We start from the raw sequence: 17,924 nt of genomic DNA, 5'->3' as shown, positions 1-17,924 counted from the left end.
CAATACCAAAAATTTAAAAAAATAAAAGAATAAAACGCACACAAAAACATTGAAAAATGCCACAAAGAAAAAATGATTTCTGAATGATAATAATTGTTGGCAAAAATTTTAAATACGCATTTTCTGAAAAAAAATTATATAACAAATATACTTACAATCATAAAATGCATAAAAAAATAAAAAATACTTGCATCGGGAATCGAACCCGTGAATTTCGTGGCGCTTTGATTCGTAATCGAAGCCTAGACTCACTCGTCCAATTCCACATTATTTGTCATGTGGAAAAATAGGGTAACTGAACATTTTACTGTTTGACAGTTGTTTTGAATATAATTAAATTATGTAGTTTAAATTTTGTGGAAGAAAATATTAAAATATAACAAAACAGTAAGAAAACAATATATTAGATGAAGATTGGTAGAACTTTTGTTGGTAATCAAATTAAGTATGTAAATCAAAGCATTACATACCTACTAGATAAATAAATCTACGCCAAAAAATCATAATTTAAAAATAAAAATCGGACCCAATTTGGGATTTCTCTCTAAAATCCCCATTCTTGAGAAAATAAATGTACAGTAGAGCGTCGATTATCCGAACGTCGATCAACCGAACGACCGCTTATTCAAACTATCGACTACCGCGTCCCGCACTCGAATACCGAGCAAGCGTTAGTAATTGACGCTTAAAATATCTTCAATTTTCTTCAATATTGTATCCAAAAATAATTATGTTGTTGCAAAGACTGCACTTTTTTGTTTAGTTGCTAGTTGTCATTATCAAGATATAAATAAATATGTAGGTATATAAATATGGCTTTTATTCACTTGTGGATAAATATGTATGACTATAAATATGTATCAATATATTGTAGTTCGATTATCCGAACAAATCGGTTTTCCGAACACCTATGTCCCCTAATTAGTTCGGATAATCGACGCTCTACTGTATTTCAACCCAATCCAAATGTATAATTACAATATGATTACAATAAAAACTACTTACCAAATTAGAATGAGTTTTCCTTGTCCAAAATAGTCCAAAAATATAGGTATATGAAAACTATTTAGAAATGCAGTATAACTATTAACTAACTTTTGTTTGTTGTTTCTTTTCACACAAATTTTAAAACGCAGCAACCATTAATAATCTAACTACAGCTGTGCCACAGCCGCCATATTGAATAATTTTTGACACGTCATTTGAACATCCAATCAGAACAAAGTTATAATGCGCATGCGCCGGGATCATAGGTTTTAACATATAAAACTTCACCCTCATATCGCCGGTAAAGAAGTATAACTTCAAGAACATAACTTTGATCTGCCACTATGTTATCGAACACCCTGTAACATTCTAACTAATTTTCTACCGTGAAGTTCAAAATTAGCTACAATTTTTGTTATTAACTTTTATCGCTATTTATTATTATCTATAACGGATCTACGGAGCTTTACCCCACTAATCAATCACCCTGTATAATAGCAGTTAAATATTGCATTGTTAGCTAGTTCTAAGCTATTCTGAAAATTTCAGGTACCTAGGTAGCCTAGAACTATTTTTAAAATGGATTACAAAATTTGCGGAGACCGTGACAACAACCAAGCCAAGTATATAAAAAGGTTTTAAAAAATACATCACTATGACGAATTTTCTTAGAAAATGTAAAAAAAAAGAAATAACTAATAATAAACTTTTTTATCGTTATGTAAAATTTTGTGCGATTTATTAAAATTTACAGTCTTGTTTGGTTTATCAATGTAACATACGTTTTTCCAGTTATATTCGTTAGTAATTAAAGTGTAAATTTTAATAAACACCTCAAAATTTTACGTAATGATAAAATAATTCAAATTCAAGCTTTTTTGTGTTTTTGTATTTTTTAAGAAAATTCGCTATTATTTTTACTACATATATTATACTAATATTTTTTACACCACCAGAAGTTAGAGATTTAAAAAGCCCACTTTTTTTAAGCTGATATTTTGATATGAGAATTTTTCGATTGAAAACTAGGGTGATTTTTCGATATTAAATCAAAATAAGGAGAAAAATAAGTATTTTAAATCAAGAAAATTACGGTGTGTGGGACAAAAAGATAAGCTCATAACAAATTTCTCGAAAAAAATTATTTTTTTTTGTGGAAGATAAAAATAAAAACCTAAAACTCGGTTATTTCAATTTTTGGCGTTCTTGAGGTTATATGAAAAAAGTGTAAATAGAAAAGTTGTAGATCTGTTTATTATCTATTATTATTATTTATTATTTACTTTGCTATTCAAATTTTTTCTATTGGACTAGCAGTTTTACCGGAAATCGAAATAAACCATTATATTGCCCTTAAAACCCCCCCTTTCCACTTCCAGACCTCCAATCGCTCGTAAGTGATTTTTCCTTTAATTTTTGTTATATTTTCTTCCTCTTCCAATTGGTTACATCCTGTTACTATTTTTTTTTTGTTCACTTTTTACCATTTTCACAGGTTTTGGTCCTGGTATATTAAGCAAACACGTTGTTTCGTTTTTTGTGTAGTTAAATTTTATTTCCAACCAAAAATTCAAATACGATTTTGTTTAGTACCTCAATTTTCTATACTACACATTCTTACGTCAAATTTTGTTCTTCATTTCATCAAAATCAATATCCTTGTCCGCAGTAGTATAGTGAAATTGGTAAAAAGCATATTTTCAATGAAGCCGTTCTCTGTAACGATTTTTTAATATCGCAAAATACATGTTCAATTATTGATCAGTCATACATTCGCATTTTTTACCATCGGCAACATTTTACTTCATCCTTTATTGACGTTATATAATTGGAAATTGAAATTGGTGATTTTATACATTTCCGATCCACTTGTTTTTATCAATCTACCTCATCGTTATACTCTTCCACATTATTAACAGTGAATACTTTTATAGTTTTAAATTGACTTTGAAAACCGGTAGAAAAAAATCGGTTCGGGTAGATTACAAGTTTTAGTTTTTTTGTCTAAAATATTTTAAAGCTTTGAAATTTATATGACGATTTTAAAGGAAGGGATGGATTCACTTTTATACAATTTTGAATGATACAATAAAAATACCTGATAGAAGTAAATTTTGGGTGGAATTATCAAACAATTTTTGCCAATATGTTGTTTTTTTAACCACAAAAGAACATACTTATTGCGATTCTAAAGGGAGTTCTTAAAAAAACTATAGGTATTTACATATGAAATATATCGTTCGTTTAGAAAATGTGCAGATATTAATAAATAATTATTTTGAATACAATTAACTAAATGAGAAATCTTACTTTCTAATTCATATGTTATTTCCCAACCGCAAACTCTTGTACTTTCAATAAAAAATGTCCTTAATTACTGTGGAGTAAATGATTTTAGACTAATTGATGGATTCGACCGTTACTTGATGGAAGTTCATTTTATCTAACAATAAAACACTGAAAACGTTTGTTTTCTATACTTCCACAAAATTTATTATATCTAAGTGACTACAGCTGTTTCGGCGGAGTGCCTTTCTCAAGTAATATAGTTTACAATGTGTTTGCCTTTTTAATCTTCAACTGAAGAGGTTGAGGAGTGGGGAGCTGTTTGTCTCGAGTTGGTCATTCAGAATTATATCTGTATTTTTAAGTTTATTAATTTCCATAGATTCTAAAAAAGATAGCTTAAGGCCTTTATTTTGAATATGTAGAATTTGAAACTCTTCATTGAAAGAATGATTATGATCTAGAAGGTGAAGTGCGTATGTAGAAGTGTCTGTTTTTCTATTGTTGAATGCCCTTTTGTGTTCTGCTATCCGTTTGTCAAAAGTTCTGCCAGTTTGACCGATGTACGTTTTCGGACAGTCACCACAAGTTAGTTTGTACACACCACTCTGTAGTTGCTTTCTCTTTCGGCTTTTATTGTTCTTAATATATTTGCTTAAGTTGTTGTTAGTTCTGAAAGCTGGTGTTATTCCTTTCTTTTTTATGTATCTGGCTATTGTTGTTGTTATCTTGCCAGTATATGTGAGAGAGCAGAAGGTACTGGGTTCTTTCTGTGGTGGTGGATACACTAATTTCAGGGCTTTCTTATGGAGTTTTTGGTTTAAAATTTTGTTAACTGTTTGTTCGTTATAGCCGTTGTTTACTGCTATTTGTTTAATGATGTTTAGTTCTATTTCGAAGTTATTTTTTGTCATGGGAATTTCTGTCAGTCTATGTATCATGCTATGGTAGGCTGCTAATTTGTGTTGTGTAGGATGGGATGATGAATTGTGTATAGTTGCGTCAGTATGGGTAGGTTTATGATATACGGAGAACTCATGTTTGTTGTGTAGTCTGGAAATCGTTACATCTAGAAAGTTTATAGAGTTATTCTGTTCTGTTTCTACTGTAAACTCAATATTATTATGAAGTGAATTAATATATGATAGAAATTGGTCAAGTTGTCTGTTAGTTCCTGTAAAGCATACTAGTATATCATCCACGTATCTCCACCAATATAAGAACTGTTTAAATACGGGATGTTTAGAAATTGTTGTTTCAAGTTGGTTCATAAATATATCTGACAGCAATGGGCTTAGAGGATTACCCATAATAAGTCCTGCACTGTTGTTTGTGTATATTTGATTATTGAATTCAAAATAGTCTTGATTTATGCAAATTTCAAGAAGGTGTAAAATTTCAGATGCAACGATCGGATTTGTACTATTATGGTCTAAAAGATTCTTAACTAAAACAAAAGTTTCTGTAGGAGGAACACTAGGAAAAAGATTTTTTACGTCAAATGAAATTAGTCTGGAGTTTTTGGGCAATTGAAAATGTTGTATTTTATTAACTAGTATCATTGCAAAAGCATCATTGCAAAATCTATTACTGATGTATGTAGTGAAACTAATAATTCCTCTTTCAAAGAAAACCAAATAGCCGATTCAATTAAAAATAAATCAATAAAACATGACATAATATTTACAAAAGCAGACAAAGGTAACACTACTATTGCTATCGACAAACGAGACTATAATAACAAAACAATAGAATTTTTAACTAACCAAAACAGTATAAAACTAAACAAAGACCCCACAGAAAAATACCGAAAACAAATTAAACTAGCCATTGAAAATTCAAAATCAATACTAAATCCAACAGAACAGAAATACCTTAATATTATGAACCCACAACCTCCTAAATTATACTCTTTTATTAAACTACACAAACCTGACCACCCAATAAGACCTGTAGTTTCTTTTTATACAGCTCCGTCATATAAAATTTCAAAAAAACTGTCAGATATTATTACAGAATACACTAAATTTTCACCTAAATTCACCGTAAAAAATACACTAGAACTAGTTAATAAAATACAACATTTTCAATTGCCCAAAAACTCCAGACTAATTTCATTTGACGTAAAAAATCTTTTTCCTAGTGTTCCTCCTACAGAAACTTTTGTTTTAGTTAAGAATCTTTTAGACCATAATAGTACAAATCCGATCGTTGCATCTGAAATTTTACACCTTCTTGAAATTTGCATAAATCAAGACTATTTTGAATTCAATAATCAAATATACACAAACAACAGTGCAGGACTTATTATGGGTAATCCTCTAAGCCCATTGCTGTCAGATATATTTATGAACCAACTTGAAACAACAATTTCTAAACATCCCGTATTTAAACAGTTCTTATATTGGTGGAGATACGTGGATGATATACTAGTATGCTTTACAGGAACTAACAGACAACTTGACCAATTTCTATCATATATTAATTCACTTCATAATAATATTGAGTTTACAGTAGAAACAGAACAGAATAACTCTATAAACTTTCTAGATGTAACGATTTCCAGACTACACAACAAACATGAGTTCTCCGTATATCATAAACCTACCCATACTGACGCAACTATACACAATTCATCATCCCATCCTACACAACACAAATTAGTAGCCTACCATAGCATGATACATAGACTGACAGAAATTCCCATGACAAAAAATAACTTCGAAATAGAACTAAACATCATTAAACAAATAGCAGTAAACAACGGCTATAACGAACAAACAGTTAACAAAATTTTAAACCAAAAACTCCATAAGAAAGCCCTGAAATTAGTGTATCCACCACCACAGAAAGAACCCAGTACCTTCTGCTCTCTCACATATACTGGCAAGATAACAACAACAATAGCCAGATACATAAAAAAGAAAGGAATAACACCAGCTTTCAGAACTAACAACAACTTAAGCAAATATATTAAGAACAATAAAAGCCGAAAGAGAAAGCAACTACAGAGTGGTGTGTACAAACTAACTTGTGGTGACTGTCCGAAAACGTACATCGGTCAAACTGGCAGAACTTTTGACAAACGGATAGCAGAACACAAAAGGGCATTCAACAATAGAAAAACAGACACTTCTACATACGCACTTCACCTTCTAGATCATAATCATTCTTTCAATGAAGAGTTTCAAATTCTACATATTCAAAATAAAGGCCTTAAGCTATCTTTTTTAGAATCTATGGAAATTAATAAACTTAAAAATACAGATATAATTCTGAATGACCAACTCGAGACAAACAGCTCCCCACTCCTCAACCTCTTCAGTTGAAGATTAAAAAGGCAAACACATTGTAAACTATATTACTTGAGAAAGGCACTCCGCCGAAACAGCTGTAGTCACTTAGATATAATAAATTTTGTGGAAGTATAGAAAACAAACGTTTTCAGTGTTTTATTGTTAGATTTTAGACTAAGCAACGAAGCACTAAAAAGCCCAAAACCTAGGAATTTTGTGCAGTAAGATGAACTGTCATGCAAATTTTTGCATTCAATTCGAGAGAGTGTCAGGCAATTTTGTGAACTAAATTGATCTCCGGCAAAAGATTTTTTGCATGAGAAAATGCATTTTCAAAGTGCATCTCGAAGAGATGGAAAATGAAAAATTTAGAACTCAGGAAATATTGACGGAAATGAGTTCAATTTTTATATTTGGGAGTTTTGGAGGTCAGTGAACACAAATTTCATGACGGTGATGGTCTCCGAGGTACCTGGTGACCAGGGTGGAGCTCGTCGCCTGGGACGATCGAATAATTCGCGGGACGATCGAATAATTTGCGAAATGAAGATTGGATAGAAAAACTGAAAAATACGCGTTTAATATTTTTCAAAAATCTATCGAATGACACTAAAGACGACCCCCACTCCATCCCCTGGAGGTGGGGTGGGGGTAACTTTAAAATCTTAAACGGAAACGCCCATTTGTTATTACAGATTTGGATTGCTTACGTAAAAGTAAGCAACTTTTATTCGAGAAATTTTTTAGAATTGTGGATAGATGGTGCTATAATCGGAAAAAACGGTTTATCGTGATACCATAGGTAAATTATAGAAACGGTCTAATATCTCGAGAAATACACTTCCAAATAAAAGACCAAAAAATACGTATTTAATATTTTTCAAGAACCTATCGAATAACATCAAACACGACTCTCCACTCCACGCCCTGGAGGTGGGGTGGGGGTTAACTTTAAAATCTTAAATGGAAATCCCCATGTTTTATTGCAGGTTTGGATTCTTCATGAAAAAATGAGTAATATTTATTCGAAACATTTTTTAGAATTGTTAATAGATGTCGCTAATAAATAGTGTTTTTCCGATTATAGCGCCATCTATCCATAATTCGAAAAAATGCCTCGAAATAAAAGTTACTTATTTTTACGTAAGGAATCCAGATCTGCAATAAAAAATGGGGGCTCCTATTTAAGATTTTTAAGTTACACCCCACCCCCCACCTCCTGGGGGTGCAGTGGAGGGTCGTGTTTTATGTTATTCGATAGGTTCTTAAAAAATATAAAAGACGTATTTATGGTTTTTTATTTGGAAATGTATTTCTCGAGATATTAGACCATTTCTATAATTTACCTATGGTATCACGAAAAAATCGTTTTTTCCGATTATAGCGCCATCCATACACAATTGTAAAAAATGTCTCGAATAAGAGTTGCTTACTTTTGCGTAAGCAATCCAAATCTGCAATAAAAAATGGGGTTTCTATCTAATATTTTAAAATTACCCATACCCCACCTCCAGGGGGTGGAGTGTGGTGGTCGTGTTTAGTGTCATTCGATAGATTTTTAAAAAATATTGAACACGTATTTTTAAATTTTTCGATCCAATCTTCATTTTGCGAATTATTCGATCGTCCCGCGAATTATTCGGTCGTCCCGCGAATTATTCGGTCGTCCCAGGCGACGTGTTGCACTCTGGGCACCAGGTACCTCGGAGATCATCGCCGTCATGAAATTCGTGTTCAGTGACCTCCAAAACCCCCAAGTATAAAAATTGAACTCATTTCCGTCAATATTTCCTGAGTTAAAAATTTCCTAAATTTTTTATTTTCCATCTCTTCGAGATGCACTTTAAAGATGCTTTTTCTCATGCACAAACATTTTTGCCGGAGATCAATTAAGTTCACAAAATTGCCTGACACTCACGAATCGAATGCAAAAAGTTGCATGACGATTCATCTTACTGCACAAAATTCCTAGGAAAATATAAAATAATAAAGGAGACTCTGCAAACTTTCTAGACGAATTATATTTTGATGTGATAAGAATAGGATATTTTGAATAGTTAAAAATAAAAATATACTATGTAATTTATATTTTGAGTAAACAAAAGACCCAAATGTTGACATAATTTATAGAACGTCGTCGTGTGATGGCGAAATACCAGGTAACTTTGGGAAAACAGGGGCAACCGGCGAAAATCGTTCGCACAGAATAATATTGACCTAGTAGGTAGTGCTGTGAGTATGGTGTTTGTCTGAAAAAAATATTGGCTAGCATTTTTGAACCGACTATCACACGCTAATGGATTAACCAAGTTCAGCTTTTTCAATCTAATTTCAACGACAGTTTTATTTTTGAATTTGCTTTTCACACGGTTAACAATGATTACACGGTTTCTTTTATACAAGAGCGTTTGAGCTTAAGTTTGAAAACGATTTCATTAAAAAAACAGTTGAGGTAGCTGTGTCCCAATTTAGTGGAGGAAATATAAGAAGGAGATTAAGTGTTTGTTGTGTGTTACACCTATATTAGAGATTCCAGATAATATTTAAACTACCTTCCCCTCATCCTCCTCATTCCTTGAGCCATTGTCAGGGCGTGGTGCTACCAAATAATATTGGCTTGCTATCTCCATTGGCAATGAATCTACCAATGAAATGGTGTTGCACATACTGGGAAGAGACAGAGGTCTTTTTTTCTTCTTGCAGTATCGTCTCCTATCGGAGGTTGGCTACCATCACAGCAATCTTAACTTTGTTGGCTGCAGCTCTGAACAACTGTATTGAACTGCACCCATACCATTCCCTTAAATTTCGCAACCAGGAAATCCTCCTACGTCCCACATTTCTCTTTCCCGAGATTTTTCCTTGGATTATGAGTCTTAGCAGAGAGTACTTTTCCCCTCTCATTATGTGGCCTAAATATTCCAGTTTTTTCGTTTGTATGGTTTTTATGACTTCTCATTCCTTCCCCATCTTCAGCAAAACATCTTCATTTGTTACTCTTTCTGTCCATGGTATTTTCCACATTCTCCTGTAGTACCACATGTCGAATGCCTCAATGTTTTTGATGTTTATCTTTTTCAGTGTCCAAGCTTCCATGCCGTACAGCAGAATGGAGAAAACATAGCACCTTAACATTCTCGTTCTTAAGTTTATATTTAAGTCTCGGCTGCATAGGAACTTTTTCATTTTGACAAGCGATTGTCTCGCTAACTCTATTCGCCTATTGATTTCTCTTCTCTTGTCATTAGGATCAGTGAACCAAACCCCTAAATATTTGTAGGACGTAACTCTTTCAACTGGCTGATTATTTCTGGTTAAATTCACATTGGTGTATAGCTTCTTTATTACAATCATGAATTTAGTCTTTTTGATGTTCAGTTTTAGACCATACTTATTGGTATGAGTGTTTATGTTTTCCATCAAATACTGTAAATTTTTAAGGTTATCTGTTAGTATTAGCGTGTCATCAGCGTATCGTATATTGTTAATTAACTCTCCGTTAATGTTCATACCAATGTTTTGCTCTAGGAGCGCTTCCTGACATATTGTTTCGCTATATATATTGAATAGTAGTGGATAAAGCACACAACCCTGACACACACCTCGACGAATCTCAATTTCTTCGGTTAACTCATTATCAACCTTGATTTTTGCTGTTTGTCCCCAGTACAACCTGGATATGATGTTAATGTCGCGACTGTCGATGTTTTTGCTTCTTAGGATTTCATACAGCTTTTGGTTTCTGACTTTATCGAAGGCCTTCTCAAAATCTATGAAACCTACGTAGAGGTCTTGGTTTACTTGAGGTCTTGCATTAACACACTCAGACCAAACAAAGTTTCCCGTGTTCCCAGTGCACTTCTGAATCCAAACTGTGTGGCGGTTTCTCAGACCAAACAAAGTTTCCCGTGTTCCCAGTACACTTCTGAATCCAAACTGTGTGGCGGTTTATGTCCTCTTCTAATTTATTAAATATTCTTTTGTGAATTATTTTTAAAAATACTTTTAGTGTGTGGCTCATCAATGCTATAGTTCTGTGGTCTCAACACTCTCTGGCGTTATTCGTCTTCGGGATTGTGACAAAAGTATAGGAGAGCCATTTCTTTGGTATGATGCCTGTTCTTTACATTGTGTAAAAAAGAGGTTCACCATTATTTCAAGTGTGTCGTTGTCTATAAGTTTCAACAATTCTACAGGAATTTCATCTGGTCCTGCAGCTTTACCCCCTTTAGTGTTCCTTATAGCACAGTGGTCTTTTGACCACCATTAAAAGGCGAAAGACAGCATATTTGTGGCACATACTTAGAAATGATAAGTACGAACTGTTGCAGCTGATTATGAAGGGTAAAATCGAAGGAAAAAAGGTCCTGGTAAACGACAAATATCCTGACTGAAAAACATTCGCGACTGGACCGGGTTAAACACGAGAAGCTTTTAAGAAAAGCAGAAGATAGAGATGAATTTGCAATGGTTATAGCCAACTTTTATTAGGGAGACGGCACTAAAGAAGAAGAATGAGTCTTCATTTGGTCTTTCTCTCGACCTTCGACTTTTCTTTCGGCCTTTCCTTCTACTACCTTCTTTTTTCTTGACTCTACAACTCTAAGTGAGTCTTGGCTGCGTTTACTATTTTCCTCCACTCGTGCCAGCCTTGTGTATAATCTTCCATTGCTGTACCCTGTCTTAAGCAGATCACTCGTTGCTGCATCTTTTCATCTTTTTCGTGAGCGACCAACTGACATTCTGCCATCAAGCCTTTCCTTATTCTTCTTAAAGTTCCATCTCCTATCGGAGGTTGGATATCATAATGGTTATGGTCACTTTGTTGGCTGCTGCTCTGAACAGTTGTAATGAACTACAGTTAAACCATTCTCTAAGGTTCGTCAGCCAGGAGATGCGTCTTCTTACTATGCTTCGTCCTTGGATCCTTCCTTGCATAATAATTCTCAGCAACTCATATTTTTCTCGTCTGGTTATGTGACCCAAATATTTAGGTCTTTCCTTCTTCTTCTTCTTATGCAATCCACTAGTGGATGTTCGCGATCACGTTTGAGCATTTTTCTCTATCCCTTGCAGTATGTATTAGGTCTCCTATGTTTCTTAGCCCTGTCCATTGTTTGACATTACGGAGCCATGCCATTTTCTTCCTGCCCACTCCCCTTCTTCCTTCGATCTTTCCTTCAATTAAGGTTTGCATAAACTGGTATCTTTCGTTTCTAATTAGGTGCCCAAGGTATGCCGTTTTTCTCTGTTTAATTATGCATATCAGTTGTCGTTCTGTACCAATTCTTCTCAGGATTTCTTCATTTGTTATTCCTCGAGGTCTTTCCTAGAAGGTTGAATTTAGTAGTCTCATCATTCGATCTCAGTATATGTCCTGTCCGTCTTATACAATTTGCCTTGATGGATGCCTTTTGATGTGCATCATATCTTTGCATCTGCTGCTTCAGTTGCTGAATGCACTGATGTAAGAGTTAGATTTATCCACTTTCCTTTCAGTCTTAGCCCAGAAACAGACGAACCACTCTGCAGCGCTACTCTGTGGCGCCACAAATTGGCGTAGACAGGCGATTTTGTAGCGGACGCCACTAGCAGCTAGGATCGGCGACAGTGGCTGGCCACTGTCGCCACTAATCATCGGAAGCTACTTTGTGGCGCCACAGAGTCGCGTTGCAGAGTGGTTCATCTGTTTTTGGGCTAAAAGAGCACATGCGTTTGTCTATTAGCTTGAATTCTTATATGGCCTACTTCAATTTTCTATTTATTAAGAAACTACATTTTCCTTAGTCATGTCCTTCTTCTCCCGAACAGAAAACCGGAGAGTTTTCCATTTGCAGGCTATCCGAGACTCTTTACCTCATTTTTTGCGTAGCTGTTACCTTATATTATCTTATATTTTTGTAGATGTTTTAAGGCGTATCTCACGATGTACCAGCTTAGTACGTTCCCAGTATCTACTAGAATATCCCCATGCCGATGCTTAGGTCTGTTCCGTGTTTCTGTCCTGTTCCGCTTCAATAGTATACGATTCGTAGTGCCCTTTTTTCATGTATAGGTTGCTAGCCCATAGATTAACCCCTCAATCTGGAGTTTTTGGTCCGCGGGGAGTACTATGAGTTTAAAGTCCATCTAGCTCCATGGGTTTGGGATCATCAACTTCGTCCACTGCATCATATCCAATGTTATGTCCCATTCTGCTCGCCACTTCGACTTGCTCTTTACGCCTTCTCTTTCCTGGATGTCCCGACCTCTACGTAGAAACAACTGTTCTTTTTCCCTTGCCAAAACATACAGGAGAACTTCTTCTTCATGTACCATGTACTTTCAGAACGTTGGTTACCATCATAGCTATCTCAATTTTATTCACTGCCACCCTAAATAGCATGCTTGTATCAATACCATACCAATCTCGCAATTTCTTCAACCATGAGGTTCTTCTTCGTCCTGGACTGCGTTTGCCTGCTATTTTTCCTTGCATAATATTTTGCAGCAACCTATATTTGGGACCTCTCATTACATGTCCGAAATACTCCAGCTTTCTCTGCTTGATGCTTTTTATAAACTCAGTAGTCTTGCTGAGACGTTCTAGAATTGTGGAGTTTCGAATCTTCTCCACCCAAGAAACTTTTAAAATTCTTCTATAGCACCACATTTCGAAAGCCTCCAGGCGATTACACCATAAAGTAAGACAGAACACGTAGCAGCGAAGCAGGCGGATCCTCAATGCCAATTTTAGGTCTCTGTTACATAACTCCTTGCACATCCTTCTAAAAGCGGCTTTGGCCTGCTCTATCCTGAATCTAATTTCGCTGTGACGCTCTGCGTTACAATTTAATTGCTGTCCAAGGTAAACGATTGTCCGATACAGGGGAACACAAATGGCAATCACCCACAGGGCCGTAGCTGATACAGTCCTGTAAGCACATGCCCCACACCCGTGTGGGGCCGGGTAAAGAACTTAATTGCACAACATCATGAAAAGCACTCTTTCTTTCGGATTTGAGTAGTTCAAGTTGGACATTATCCTCTACATTGCAGCCGTTGTATGAATAGTCCTTCGGGTCCATTCTTAGGTAGAATCATTCTCCAAGTAATTTGCTGTTTCCTTAAAAGCCACCAGCACATCCGCACGTTCAGTCTCTTTTCTTTGTAGGGCCTCTGAACACTACGGTCTCTATTTTAACCGCAGTGCGTTCCAAATCATGCTCATTCTGCGAATAAGGTTGCTCACACGCCATAAACGATGCACGAGATCGTCCATGTCCTGCATCTGCACTAGCATACCGAGATCTTCCGCGAATGCGAAGGAGGTAATACCCTCTCCACCTTAGCGGTTCCACAGCTTTCGACCAAAGACATGGCCCTGAGGTCCACAGCCTTTACATCCACAACGAAACCAGATCTAACCTAACCATAGGCATATAATACCTACACTGCACGCTGCAATTTAAAACTGTTCCACCAATACGACAGAGAACAATTACTGTAAACAGGGTACGCTTCTCTTTCTAATCGACGGCGTTTATCTAAGCGGCGGCGCGGCAGTGGAAATGTCACGTGGTCGATCAACCCAAGTCGATTAGTCGATTAGAAAGAGGTGCATACCCTGTTTACAGTCATTTTTCTCTGTCGTACTGGGGGAACAGTTTTAATTGTAGCGTGCAGTCTAGGTATTATACAGTGTGTCTGCGTAACTTTGGAACCATATGGGAAACTTTTTTATTATTAACTTTACGAAAAAAAGTAATTCTTTATAAAGTGCTCTGCATGGTGTAAAACTTAAGATACAACCATCAGATATCAAATTTTATCAATAGTATACGAGGTATGTTAAAAAAGATGAATTTCGCTCATGAGTAAAGTACCTTTATCACAATATCGAAAATTGTTATGAAAAGTTGTTTGGAATTAAAAATTATGTTCTAATATGTAATTATTACATTCTTCTAATTGAAAAAAAAATTGTTTAAATTTTTCTAAAATTACGGATACTCAACATTTTTAAGATACTTTTAAGAAAAAAGTTATTCTTTATAAAAAGTCCTTCATAGTCTGAAAACTAAGATACAACCCTTCAATTAGAAATTAGAAGAATGTGATTGCATATTGAAACATAGATTTTAATTCCGAACAACTTTTGTTATTAACAAATTTCAATATTGTGAAGAATAAAGGTACTTTACTCTTGAGCGAAATTCATATTTTTTGACATACCTCGTATAAAATTGATAAAATTTGATACCTTATCTAGACCAGTAAGGATCTGTGAAAAAACGTCTATTTTTGGATGTGAAAGGTGGCATTCGAATTTTTGCAGATAAAGTTAGGTGACACCTTCAGTAATAATAATTGACTATGCTCCTTCTCATATATGCCCGGAACATTAATAAAAAAATTAAAATATTTAAAAATTTCAAAAAACGTCGATTTTTTTCTGCTTTCTTTGCTTATAACTTTAAAACGATTCGTTTTGGAACAAAGTCGTACAGAAATAAAATAAAGATAATTGAATTTTGTATGATATACGACTGGTCAAAAATGTCTTAACGTATTACCTTTTCTGCAATATAGCAATAAATACAAAATAAGGGGGCAAAATACGCCTGTTGTTATTCAATGTTTTTAACCACTTTGGTGGCACTTAGAACATTAGTAATTCGCTTAGGAAATTCTTTGTAATATACTTAAACCGTGTACCAAATTTCATTAAAATGGATTTAATAGATTTTGCATAATAAATTTGCAATCTAAATGTTTTTAAAAAAGTTCAAATTTTGTAAAATCTTTCTGAACAAAAAGTAGACCATTTAGAAGTTGTCTAATTTTTTTACATATAAAGAGGTGCTCTACCTATCTAATACACTTTACAGAATTAAAATCGGGTTATTTAAGGGGCCTCAGCAATGTTTTAAACTTATAAACAATTTTTTGGCTTATAAACAAAGAGCTTTGTTTAATAATAAAAAAATTAATTTTTAGCAATGCAAATAATTAAAACCGGTATAATTTGACTTAAACTTTCAAATGCTGTCAGCAGAATTGCTATTTTATTTTTTAATCAAAAGTTATTCGCGTTCAAAAACTGAAATTTTTCGAATTTTTGAAAGTTCCACTACGTTTATCTCGAAAACTATGCATCCTACGAAAAAACTTGTAAGAACATTTTTTGCTTAGAATTACCCAAGAAATACAAAAAAAAAATGTTTTATTTTGCGAAAAATCGATGTTATGTAATTCCTCAAGTTCTTTGTTTATAACAATCTTATCTACATCCGGATCAACTGTTGCCCAAAAGAATCGTGTTCTACGGGTCAAAAAATACATAAAAATCTTGGGTAAGTCCATCTAAATAAAAATTGTTTATAACTTTAAAACATTGCTGAGGCTGCTTAAACAATCCGATTTCAATTCTATAAAGTGCATTAGATAGGTGGAGTGGTTCTTTATATGTAAAAAAATTGACATATCTTTGTATGTTCTAGTTTTTGTTGTCCAAGATTTTAAAAAATTTTAATTTAAAAAAAAAAGGTTAGATTGCAAAATTATTATTCAAAATCTAGTAAGTCAATTTTAATGAAATTTGGTGTACGGTTTTAGCACATTACAAAAATTTTCTAAGCGAATTAGGAAGGCTCCAAGTGTAACCTAAGTGATGGAAAATCATTGAATAAGGACAGGCTTGTTTTGCCCCCTTATTTTATATTTATTGCTATTTTGCAGCAAGGGTGATAAATTAAGACATTTTTAACCAATCGCATCTGATAGAAAATTTAATTATCTTTGTTTTATTCCTATACGACTTTGTTCCAAAATGAATCGTTTTAAAGTTATAAGAAAAAAAGTAGAAAAAAAACAAAATTTTTTTGAAATTTTTAAATATTTTATTTTTTTTATTAATGTTCCGGGCATATTTGAGAAGGAGCATAAATCAATTATTATTAACGAAGTTATCACCTAACTTTATCCCCAAAAATCTGAATGCCACCTCTCACATCCACCTAAAAACAGATCCTTACTGGTCTAATCGTTGTATCGCAGTTTTTAGACCAAACAGAGCTTTTTATAAGGAATAACTTTTTTTCGTAAAAATAAATGCAGAGCATTTTATAAAGAATGACTTTTTTTCGTAAAATTAATAATAAATAAGTTTCCCATATGGTTCGCAGAACACTGTATATGTCTATGAAACCAATCTAGCTAACATAACCTAATCTAATTTAACCAACAAATACATGTTTCCTTTTTCCCGAATATAAAAGTAACACAATTTTTAGGAGCAAGAAAGTGAAAAGTTAAAACAGTTTTATTAGATATTTTATTTTGATTTTTTTATAGCTAAAATATATGTAATAATTGCTCAATAGTAATAACTACATAATTCTGGTTTAATAGTAAAAAATAACGGCATTCTTAAAACACACAGTACATGCCGTACAAAAATATAAAAAATCTCGAGAAAAATGTGCTATAAGTAATCCTAGAATATTTTTCAAACTCTAATTCAGACATGACACTAGTGGGTGATCGGATAAATAATAATGTTGCCAATTTTTTTTTCATGACTCATCCTTTGATGTGTGTTCGTGGTTAGGTGTACTTTTATTTTTTACTCCAATGGCGCATCTCTAACGCTTTGTTTACGACAGAAAAACAGTATATATTAATATGTTTACCAGCCCACTGACATAGCTGGGTGCGCTCATTGTACAAAAGACACACTTTCCCTGTATATACAGTTAGTTATCACGTTCATGTCATGTAAAAAATAAAATTACACATGAGCCAAAGCTTTAAGTAAAAGAGGAAACTTTTTCGAAACGGGGCCATTTTATTAATAAAAAACTGAATAAACCAAAAAATCGGCATTTGATAAAATTTTTCGACCATTTCATTATGAAACTGCTACATAAATTTTGATAAATGGCAACATCGGTATAGAAATGTCAATTATTATGACGTACGCATTTTTAAGTTTGACTTATTTTTCAAAAGATCAACGTAGAAAACTTGCAACGGTTTTTTTAGTTTCAACGCAGATCAAACAATTTTGCTGTTTTCTACATTTATTTGTGCTATTGTTCACTCTTAAAGAATTTCGTGAAGATCGTCCAAAATCGGTTTTTGCAGAAAACATTGAGACTGTGCGCTAACTAGGATGGCAAGATGACCGTGCGCATGCTATGATATTTAGGTTTGCTTGGGTTATAGTTCCACGCGTATTTATTTAATTTTGCATGATTCACATCCGCGTAATTTGAAAATAGCTCAAAAAACAGCATGTTGATTCATAATTTATAATATAAGATTGCTACAGGAGACGAGCTCTGCTTGATACAAGTTCAACCAGATCTTTAG

At 33.9% G+C, this 17,924-nt stretch overlaps 1 protein-coding gene across 8 annotated transcripts in view; it reads left to right on the top strand.

Annotated features, from left to right (window-relative positions):
• LOC114328837 (tropomodulin) overlaps positions 1-17,924 on the top strand; it is a 386,380-nt gene that overhangs the window by 272,209 nt on the left and 96,247 nt on the right. For 4 of the 8 annotated variants that reach the window (XM_050657612.1, XM_050657609.1, XM_050657615.1 and 1 more), the window contains exon 8: positions 8,700-8,789. The exons of 3 other annotated variants lie outside the window; for them this stretch is intronic. In XM_050657612.1, the coding sequence (XP_050513569.1) occupies positions 8,700-8,779 (80 nt within the window). In that variant the 3' untranslated portion in view covers positions 8,780-8,789. Of the gene's footprint in view, positions 1-8,699; positions 8,802-17,924 lie in introns of all 8 variants that reach the window. One more of the 8 variants, XM_050657610.1, reaches the window with a different exon arrangement.

This window comes from Diabrotica virgifera, chromosome 8 (genome assembly GCF_917563875.1).
Source record: "Diabrotica virgifera virgifera chromosome 8, PGI_DIABVI_V3a".
Classification (NCBI taxonomy): Eukaryota; Metazoa; Arthropoda; class Insecta; order Coleoptera; family Chrysomelidae; genus Diabrotica; species Diabrotica virgifera.
The sequence above is the reverse complement of the archived record's forward strand: the minus strand, read 5'-3'. Positions and strand labels throughout refer to the sequence as shown.